The sequence below is a fragment of the Hylobates moloch genome, unplaced genomic scaffold (assembly GCF_009828535.3).
Source record: "Hylobates moloch isolate HMO894 unplaced genomic scaffold, HMol_V3 SCAFFOLD_12, whole genome shotgun sequence".
Classification (NCBI taxonomy): Eukaryota; Metazoa; Chordata; class Mammalia; order Primates; family Hylobatidae; genus Hylobates; species Hylobates moloch.
In genome coordinates, this window is record NW_026652287.1 from 102,402,702 (window position 1) to 102,412,682 (window position 9,981).

Consider the following 9,981-nt stretch of genomic DNA (forward strand, 5'->3'; position numbering starts at 1 on the left):
GGCACGATCACCCACACAGCTCTGCGGAGGCAGGGTCTGAGCCTCGCCTGGGGCCCCGCACCGCACAGGGCTGTTTGTGGCGTGATCTCGGCTCACGGCAACCCCCGCCTCCTGGGTTTGAGCGATTCTCCTGCCTCAGCCTTCCGAGTAGCTGGATTGTGTTTTTAGTAGAGACAGGGTTTCTCCATGTTGGTCAGGCTGGCCTTGAACTCCCGACCTCAAGTGATCCACCCGCCTCAGCCTCCCAAAGTGCTGGGATTACAGGCGTGAGCCACAGCGCCCGGCCAGCCTGGAGTCTTGAGGGCTAAGATGGGTGAATCGAAACTCCGGGCCCAGGATGGGCACCCCCAACCCCAAACTCAAACTAGTGACAACACGGGGCCCCTGGAAGTCTGTCTGGGTTATTGTAAAGGGAAAAGTAACTAAAGCATTTGAATTATCATCCCTACTCTGCCATTGACCCTTCTCTAGGTCCCAGGTAAGACCCAAATCCTTACTGAACCTGTTTTTCCATATCTCATGTGTGCGCCTGTGGCAAGGATTCCTCAACACAGACTCGCAAAGAGAGCTTTGGGAAAGAGCCAGACATGGCGCCGAATCCCACTTCCACCTCTCCCTAGCTGTGTGACTTTGTGCAACAGTGGCCCCACTCCCTGTCTGAGACTCAGTTCCCTCACCTGTATATTCAAGAGCCCAGGAGAATTGTGTCAGTAAAAAGCCCACACTTAGTGCACAGCCCTGACAGGCTCAATCCGCGGTCAACTTTGTCCCCTCCTGAGGGCTTATTTTTGGAGGGGAGGAGGCTGATATTCTGTTATTCTAAAAATAGTGTTTATTATTTTTAAAATGTGTCATGCAAAATACACAGTCATGGCAGAAATTCTGTAAAATACAGACAATCATAAACATTAAAAGTTACCCACAATCCCACCTCTCTCCTTTGACCTGGAGACAGTCATTGTCAACATTTTGGCGTGTTTCCCTTTGGGATTCTTTTTTTTTTTAATCCATATATAGAAAGAAAAACACAAAATTGGGATCACAGCATGCAGTGGTTTTGTAGCCTGCTGTTTCATGTCAGGACATCGTTCTTTCTTTTTTGAGACAGGGTTTTGCCACGTCTCCCAGGCTGGTCTTGAACTCTTGGACTTCAGTGATCCACTCGCTTCGTCCTCCCAAAGTGCTAGGATTACAGGCGTGAGCCACCATGCCTGGCCAATGTCAGGATGTCTTTCTATATCCAAAGCAAGCCTCTCTCCTTAGCCTCCCTGAATGATAGTCCCTGCTCTGGGCGGCTGCGTGGCATTCCATCCACAGATGCGCCATGTTGCTTAACCCTCACTGTTGGATAGCTAGATTGTTTCCAGTTTGCTGTGGTGAATACAGCCATAATGAACCATCTTGACCTTGCAGCTTTGTCCCACACGGGTACCGTTAATCACAGGGTGACCTCTGGAACCTTCCATTAAATATTTATTGAAGACCTATGGGTCAGGTGTGGTGGTTCACACCTGTAATCCCAGCACTTTGGGAGGCCGAGGCAGGAGGATCACCTGAGGTCAGGAGTTCGAAACCGGCCTGGTCAACATGGTGAAACCCTGTCTCTACTAAAAATACAAAAGAAATAAATAATTAGCTGGGCGTGGTGGTGCACACCTGTGATCCCAGCTAATCGGGAGGCTGAGGCAGGAGAATTGCTTGAACCCGGGAGGTGGAGGTTGCAGTGAGCTTAGATTGCTGCACTGCACTCCAGCCTAGGCAACGGAGCGAGACTCCATCTCAAAAAACAAACAAACAGCCCTATGCAGTGCGGGGCCCCAGGCAAGGCTCAGACCCTGCCTCCACAGAGCTGTCTGGGTGACCGACCCATCTCCCAGTCGCTGCCCCGCCCGCCCACTCAGGACCTCCACCCGAATGGAGGTCTCCCCTCCACCTGCCCTGCCCCAGTTACCCGAGCATCCAGCCCCAGCTCTCAGACAAATCGCCCTCAAGTGGATACGTATGACACGTTTAATTCCCTGTTCTCTGTCTCACAAAGGTTTCTCACATTTTTGTACAAAAACCCAGGCTTCCCTTTCCCCTCCCTCCCCACCCCAATATGAAAAGTAATTGCTTAAATAAATAATATATATTCCTGCCCAGGCCTAGAGGGGGAGGAGCCAGGGCAGAAGTCTGTGGACAGACTTCTTGGAGACCCAAGAATCCGGGACCCCAGTCCCCTCCTCCTCGGGGACCCAGGAGTCCACCTCCCTCCCACCCCCGCTCCTGAAATAAATAAGTATAAATAAGGCACAGATGCCCCCCAGGCCTCACGGAAGGACTGTCTCTAACTAGGGGGAGATAATGGCGGGGGGATCACCTGGCTGTTTCGCCCCCAGTACCGAAATAAATAAATAAATAAGATCTGGCTTTGGAAGGACGGTGGTGGCTTTGGGCCCCGGGTCACAGCCGAGTCTTCAGCAGCAGCAGTCCCCGCACGGCCCAGTCAAGTGTCAGGTGCAGCCCCCCCAGGATGGCGTGGGCGGCCCTGATGCCCCCCCAGGCTGAGGAGGGGGGCGCCAGCGGGGGCGCCGGCGGATCTGGGGGTGGCTGGGGCAGGGCCAGGCGGGACATCTGTGGGGAGAGGAGAGAAGGTCAGCCACAGGTAGAGGGTGCAGCGGGGGTGCAGGGCAGGGGTGATGTGCAGCTGCGGCTGAATCGGGGCTGCATATTCACTGGGGGACTGTGGTGTGTGGGGTGAAGTGTTTAGGCCGGGAGCTCTTCAGGGTGTGGGGTTCAGAAAATTGAGGCTGGGGTCAGGATGGGCTTCTAGAGCTAAGTGTGGGGGTTGGGGGTGAAGTCTGTGGAGTCAGGGCTGGGGCTGGCATCTTGGTTCTAGGTGAGGGATCGGGCCTGGGGCTGTTAGAGTTGCCAGGGCTAGCATCTCAGAGCTGGGTTTTTGTTGTTGTTGTTGTTGTTAAAAAAGATTAAGAGGCCGGGCGCAGTGGCTCACGCCTGTAATCCTAGCACTTTGGGAGGCCGAGGCGGGCGGATGGCCTGAGCTCAGGAGTTTGTGACCAGCCTGGGCAACAACACAGTGAAACCCCATCTCTACTAAAATACAAAAAAATTATCCGGGCATGGCAGTGTGCACCTGCAGTCCCAGCTACTCAGGAGACTGAGGCAGGAGAATCGCTTGAGCCCGGGAGGTGGAGGTTCCAGGGAGCCGAAATGGCACCATTGCACTCCAGCCTGGGCGACAGAGCGCGAGACTCTGTCTCCAAAAAATAATAATAATAATTAAGAGACAGAGTCTTGCTATGTTGCCCAGGCTGTCTCAAACTCATGGCCTCAAGAGGTCCTTCTGCCTTGGCCTCCCATGCCCTAGGATTACAGGAGTGAGCCACTGCGCCCCACCAGAGCTGGGGTTTTAGAGACAGTATCTGGGGTCTGTGGGCTCGAGTCTAGGGTCAGGCCCTGGATCTCAGGGCTGAAGTCTTAGAGGTGGGGTCTCTGGGTTCAAGTTCAGGAACTCATGGGTGAGGGCTGGAGTCTCAGAGCTAGAAGTTGGAATTTGAGATCCAGGGTCTTTGGAGTTAGGCCCAGGAACCAGGCTTTGAAGTCTTCTGGTCTCAGGGCTTTGGGACTGGCTTTGGAAGTGAGGGTCTTGGGGTCGTACAGGCGCAGGCTCAGGATCTGAGGTGTCAGGGTTTTCGATGTTGGGAGTGAGACAGAGGGCCTCAGGGCTCGGGGTCTAGGTCCTGGAGGTCTTGGGTTTGTACAGCCAGGGATCCCAAGGCTGGCTTTGGGTCAGGGTCTTATATCTTAGGGCCTGGGATCTTTAAGGTGTCAGGATCTCAGGGTCCGGGGGTCCGTGGTTTTCTTTTCCTTCTTTTTTTTTTTTTTTTGAGAGAGGGAATTTTGCTCTTGTTGCCCAGGCTGGAGTGTAATGGCGCGATCTCGGCTCACTGCAACCTCCGCCTCTCAGGTTCAAGAGATTCTCCTGCCTCAGCCTCCCGAGTAGCTGGGATTACAGGCATGCACCACCACACCTGGCTAATTTTGTATTTTTAGTAGAGACGGGGCTTCGCCATGTTGGTCTGACTGGTCTTGAACTCCCGACCTAAGGTGATCCACTTGCCTCGGCCTCCCAAAGTGCTGGGATTACAGGCGTGAGCCACCACGCCTGGACAGGTCCATGGTTTTCAATGTCATGGGGCCAGGGTCTCCAAGTCTTGAGGTGAGGATTTGAATTCCCAAGGATTTGGGCTTCAGGGTGGGGTCTTGGGTCTTAGGGGCTGGGATTTGGGGACTTTGAGGTCATGGATGATGGAGTCTCAGGGTCTTGGGGTGAGAATTTGAAGTTTCTGGGCAGGATTTGGGGGTCTAGGGCCTCAGGGTCTCAGAGCCGCAGGAACTTGGGGCTGCAGGGTCAGGGTCTCAGAGCGGGGCTGTTAGGGTGTCAGGGTCTCAGAGTGGGGCTGTTGCACTTAGGTCTGGGGTCTCAGGCTTCAAGGACTCAGGATCTTGGGGCCAGGGGTGGGGGTCTGGGGCGTCAGGTCTTGGGGCCAGGACATACCAGGAGCTGCAGCCGGCGCAGCAGCCGGTCCAGCCGGGCCTGCAGGGTGCCCAGCTCGGGCTCCAGGGTTTTCAGGGAAGAGCCACCTGCCCGGCGCAGCCACTGCACGTGCCGCAGGTAGGACAGTAGGTCCGCTCGCAGCCTTGTCAGCACACCCGGGAGCTGGGGACAGAGCCAGGACATCAGAGAACACCCAGCCAGTGCCTGCTGTGCCCCTCATCCTCCCCGCCCCCTTCACTGCCTGCCTCCCACCTTGTCCCCAGCCCACTCACTTGCCCTTACCTGTAGAGCTCCCAGTGCCCCCGCACTCATGGCCAGGGTGGGCAGGGAATCCAAGTTGTGGTCCCCGTCAGCTGGGAATTTGTCCCTCTGGCAGGGAAAAAAGGCTGTGAGGTGGCCCCTGCCCAGCCTCGGGGCAACCTCCATCCCCCACGCCAGGCCCCCAACTCTTCCCCTCCCTCACTCTGCCACCTGAGAGCCCAGAACCCCTCCAAGTGGCCTGCCCGCAGACTTCTCTCAGTTCCTCTCTGCCTCTCACTCCTGTGCTGGCCGCAGCCCAGTCTCTCCTACCAGCTGTGCAGCCAGCTGCCGCGTGTCCGCCAGGAGAGAGCGGGTCAGGAGCACGGTGCTGTCCAGCTCGGCCCGAGGGTCTGGGGAAACTCGAGGGGGGCCAGGTGGTGGGCCAGGGGCGACAGCTGTATCTGGCCACAGGCTCAGCACGACCAGGACCAGGCGGCAAACACCTGGGGGCAGGATAAGGCAGGGAGCTCAGGCTGGACTCTGGGTCTGAGAGAGGAGGGACTGGGGCCTGGACTCCCGGGTCTGAGGGAGGAGGAACTGGGGCCTGGACTCCTGGGTCTGAGGGAGGAGGGACTGGGGCCTGGACTCCTGGGTCTGAGGGAGGAGGGACTGGGGCCTGGACTCCTGGGTCTGAGGGAGGAGGGACTGGGGCCTGGACTCCTGGTCTGGAGGGAGGAGGGACTGGGGCCTGGACTCCTGGGTCTGAGGGAGGAGGGACTGGGGCCTGGACTCCTGGGTCTGAGGGAGGAGGGACTGGGGCCTGGACTCCTGGGTCTGAGGGAGGAGGGACTGGGGTCTGGACTCCTGGGTCTGGGGCCTGGACTCCCGGCCTTAGGGAGGATGGAGCTGGAGGTCTTAAGTCCCAGGGTGGAACGCCCGCGGGCAGGTCGCAGGGCCAGGCGGGCTTCCCTCTCCCTCCCTGGCTCTGGCTGCCCCGCCCGTCGGAGTAGACGCGGCCCGGGGCGGGTAGACGGGCCGGGCGTCTCCCGTCCGCCCCCGGACGCCGGAATCTGGGCCCCGGGGCGGGGCATGGTGGGGGAGGCACAGGCCAGAACCTGCCCCCTCCCAGGGCCGCGGGAGCCCGAGCTGGCTGGGAGCAGGGGAAGGAGCCAGAAGCCAGGACGGAGCCCCGGAGACACGGACCTCTCCCGTGGGAGACCCCTCAGACGTCCTCCCAGGAGCCCCTCCGGGTGGGCGGCAGAAGGCCGGGCCGCAGCGCACCTGGGCGGAGAGGGGCAGAGCCACGGGCCCCGCCGGGCCGCGGGAGCGGGAGACCTGGCGGCGGGGGGCGCGGGGGGCGCGCGGGGCGCGGGGGTCCGGGGCTCGCTCCCCGCAGCCCACCCCGGCTGCCCCGCCCACCCGGCCACCCGCCAGCCAATCAGCGCTCCCCGGCCGCCCGCGCCTCGCACACCCCCAGCCCGCCCCCTGGCCCCGCCAGCCGTCGGTCTGTCCGCGCGTCCGTCGGCCGCATCTGCCCGGCTCTCCCCGCTTTCCGCCCGCGCCCAGTCTCTCTCCTCCCCCTGGCTGGGGTCGCTACTCCCTGGCTTGCTCCGGTCTCCGCGGACCCTGCCTCAGTTTCTCTCCGGAGCCTCTCTGCCGGGATCCCAGGGAGTCTCCCGGTCCCCGCGGGCTCCCTGGGGCCTGGGCCGATGGGGGTCACCTCCCTCCCGGCACCAGTCCCTCCGTCCCTGCCCCTGCTCGGTCTCCGCGTCTCGCTCCCTCTCGGGGCCCTGTCTGGCCCGTCCCTCCTGCGGCGCCTCTGATTGGCTGCCTCCATCCGCGCCTGTCTGTGTCTCTCTCTGCCCATCTCCTCCGCCGCCTCCTGTCTCCGAAGCTGCTCTCCTCCCCGGCTCTGACTCCCCGGCTGCCTCTCTCCGGGTCCCTCTCTGTGCGACTCGGCGGGGTCTGCTCCCACCCCTGCCGTGGGTCCCTCTCCTCCCTGCCTCCCTGTCCCCTCCACCCTCCCCATGAACCAACTTACAGTTCATGTCCCCACAGGGCCAGGGGTTCCCCAGGGCAGGGGGCAGGGAGCCGGGGGCCTTTAACCCTTCCCTGTCCGCTGCCGGGGGAGCCCCGAGGGTCAGCTGGGCCGCGGCCTGGGGAGGGGAGGCATGTACCCGTGAGCAGCAGGGCCGCGGCAGTGAGGGAGTGTGGACGCCTGGGGGGTTATATAGGGGGCTGGGGCGGGCGGGCGGGGGGCAGGCGGCAGGGGAGGGCGGCCTGACACATCCTGACTCACCCTCCCTGCCTGCCTTTTCCATTCAGACGGAGCGGCTGCCTTGCAGGGCTCACGCCGCCGCGCTCGGAGGAGGGCACGGAAGGAAAAGTTGGAAAAGTTGAAAAGGGAAAGGGGGGGTGGTCGGAGAGGGGCTGGTGAGGTCATTGGCGTCCCCTCCCTCCACCTCCACGGGCCGGAGCAGACACTCAGGCTGAAGCGCTGGAGCCCGACTGTGGGTGGGGGTCTGGCTGGACCAGGACTAGCAGAGAGAGATGGGGAGGCAGGAGGACGGAAAGGCAGAGAAAGGCCGGACGGAGGGACAGGACAGGGGCCTGGAGAGGTGGAGGCAGGAGGAAGAGGGAGTGGAAGGGAAGGAGAGAGAGAGACACACACACACACACACAGAGTGAAGGAGAGACTGAGACAGAGACAGGGAGACGGAGATCCACAGAGATGGAGGCAGCCAGAGAGACACACCAGAGAAGCAGAGAGGATCAGAGGGGCAGCCCTGGAGACGGAGGGAGAGGTTCTGGGAGTCAGAGATCAGAGAGCGGGAGGAAGACAGTAGGAGGGACTTGGGGAGACCCAGGGAGACCCCGAGGGGAAAGGAACAGGGACACCAAGGCTCTGAGACAGAGGATGCAGCAGCTGAAGAAAGGCACCAGGCAAACAGAGACACGGGGCAGAGTGACAGGGACGAAGAGGCCCCAGGGACAGAAATGGGGAGACAGAGATATCAGAAAGACAGAGACGCTGAGATGTTGGGGACTCAGCAATGGAGGCAGAGAGTAAAAGCCTTTCTCATTTTTTGTTTGTTTTTTGTTTGTTTGGTTTTTGGTACTGAGTCTCACTCTGTCATCCAGGCTGGAGTGCAATGGCGCGATCAATAGCACAATCTTGGCTCACTGCAACCTCTGCCTCCGGGGTTCAAGCGATTCCCCTGCCTCAGCCTCCTGAGTAGCTGGGATTACAGGTGTGCACCACCACACCCGGCTAATTTTGTATTTTTAGTAGAGACGGGGGTCTCATCATGTTGGCCAGGCTGTTCTCGAACTCCTGACTTCGTGATCCGCCTGCCTTGGCCTCCCACAGTGCTGGGATGACAGGTGTGAGCTACCGTGCCTGGCCTCATTTTTGGTTTTTTTGAGACAGAGTCTCGCTGTGTCGCCCAGGCTGGGGTGCAGGGGTGTGATCTCCGCTCACTGTAACCTCCGCCTCCCAGGTTCAAGTGATTCTCATGCCTCAGCCTCCTGAGTAGCTGGGATTACAGGCGCCCACCACGCCTGGCTATTTTTTGTATTTTTAGTAGAGATAGGGTTTTGCCATGTTGCCCAGGCTGGTCTCAAACTCCTGAGCTCAGGTCATCCTCCCGCCTCAGCCTCCCAAAGTGCTGGGAATACAGGTGTGAACCACCACGCCCGGCCTTTTGAAAAGCCTTTCTCAAAGAGGCAGGTGGAGACAGGAAGGAGGAAGAGAGACAGAGACTGAGGACCAAGAGAAAGAGGCACTGAGACACTCCATAGATGCAAGACCTCCATGTGTGACTCTCCCACTCTGTGCCTCAGTTTCCTCATCTGTGAAGGGGGGTTAATGATGCACCCTCATCCGCCTAAACTCCACGATGAGGATAAAGCGAGCTCATTCACGTGAAGCACAAAGTCAGTGCTAACCATTCTTACTCCTCTCGTTAATTTTTATTAACACATCGGAACACAGAGAAAAAGATGTTGCCTTCGAGAGAGACCGGGAGGATGAGGGAGAGAAAGGAGCAAGATGGGGTGAAGACGGGACGGTGGGGACACTGAGACAGTGACCAGAACTGGGGCCAGGGGCCAGAGCCCTGGATGTCGCTGCACAGAGGTGGAGGCAGGAGAGGAGTGCAGGGGTGAGGGGACCCGCAGGCCAGGGTGGAGGCAGCTATGCCTACCCAGGCACACAGCGGGCCAGCCCCAGGCATGGGGGCAGACGAGGCCCGGGATTCACGACAGAGCAAGCGAGGGGCAGAGATACCAAGCCATGTCCCCGAGAGCCCCCAGACCTAGATGGCAGGGAAGGACGGGATGGGACTGAGAGCACGGAGGTGGTGGGGGCTCTGAGGCTCCATGCAGACCCCCTCGTGCCAGTCTCCGAGACTGTGCCGGGCTGGTTGGAGGCTTCCCCTTCCCAATCCAGCACCACTGAAAGGGCAACTGCTCAGGTCCCCAAGGAGGTGAGGTCACAGCCCCCCCACAGTGGGACATGACCTCATCGCCTCAGGTAAGAGCTCTCTCTCCCTCTCTCTGGTCTGTCACAGCCACCCCTTTCAGGGCCCCCCAGGGGCCCTCCCCAGCACTGGCTCCTGCTGGGACCCAGGCCTCTGACCACTGGGTCTCCGCCCCTCAGGGGGCCTGCTTCCGGCTGAGTCAGTGTGGGGGGCCCAAGGCTGCGTCAGTGAGGGGAGAGCTGACGTAGCCCCCCCCAGACCGGCGGGGCCAGCCAAGGTGACTCAGGCCACCAGCTTGGGGGATGGACTAGCCCGAGGGTATGGGGGACTGGCCTGGGGCCAGCTGGGGAGCAAGAAAAGGGTTGTGGTAATCCCAGCCCCGTCCACCTACAGGGACCAGAACCCAATCCCCCTGCCCCTCCTCCCTCAGACCCGGGAGTCCAGGCCCCCAACCCCTCCCCCTTCAGACCCAGGAATCCAGGTCCCCAACTCCTCCTCCCTCAGACCCAGGAGTCCAGGCCCCCTCCCCCTCCTCCCTCAGACCCAAGAGTCCAGGCCCCAGCCCCTCCTCCCTCAGACCCAGGAATCCAGGCCCCCCGGCCCTCCTCCCTCAGACCCAGGAGTCTAGGCCCCCAGCCCCTCCTCCCTCAGACCCAGGAGTCCAGACTCCCAGCCCCTCCTCCCTCAGACCCAGGAGTCCAG

The 9,981-nt window shown here is 60.4% G+C and overlaps 2 protein-coding genes across 3 annotated transcripts in view; both read right to left on the bottom strand.

The window, feature by feature from the left end:
* Positions 1 to 968, bottom strand: part of GARIN5B (golgi associated RAB2 interactor family member 5B) — a 10,183-nt gene extending 9,215 nt beyond the window's left edge. Inside the window, 1 exon segment of the mRNA XM_058425791.1 lies at positions 932 to 968. Within this exon segment, the coding sequence (XP_058281774.1) occupies positions 932 to 968 (37 nt within the window).
* On the bottom strand, positions 810 to 7,313 carry IL11 (interleukin 11). 2 transcript variants are annotated; one of them, XM_032171203.3, is made up of 5 exons: positions 6,840 to 7,313; positions 5,129 to 5,301; positions 4,841 to 4,927; positions 4,559 to 4,720; positions 810 to 2,613 (listed from the first exon to the last, which is right to left on the bottom strand). In XM_032171203.3, exons 1-5 carry the CDS (start codon positions 7,117 to 7,119, stop codon positions 2,443 to 2,445), a joined length of 873 nt encoding a protein of 290 aa, XP_032027094.1. In that variant the 5' UTR covers positions 7,120 to 7,313; the 3' UTR covers positions 810 to 2,442. The 2 variants fall into 2 exon arrangements, with proteins under 2 accessions (XP_032027094.1, XP_058281408.1); XM_058425425.1 differs by lacking the exon at positions 6,840 to 7,313 and adding an exon at positions 6,002 to 6,086 and having other exon boundaries at positions 2,267 to 2,613.
* Between the last annotated feature and the right edge of the window lie 2,668 nt (positions 7,314 to 9,981).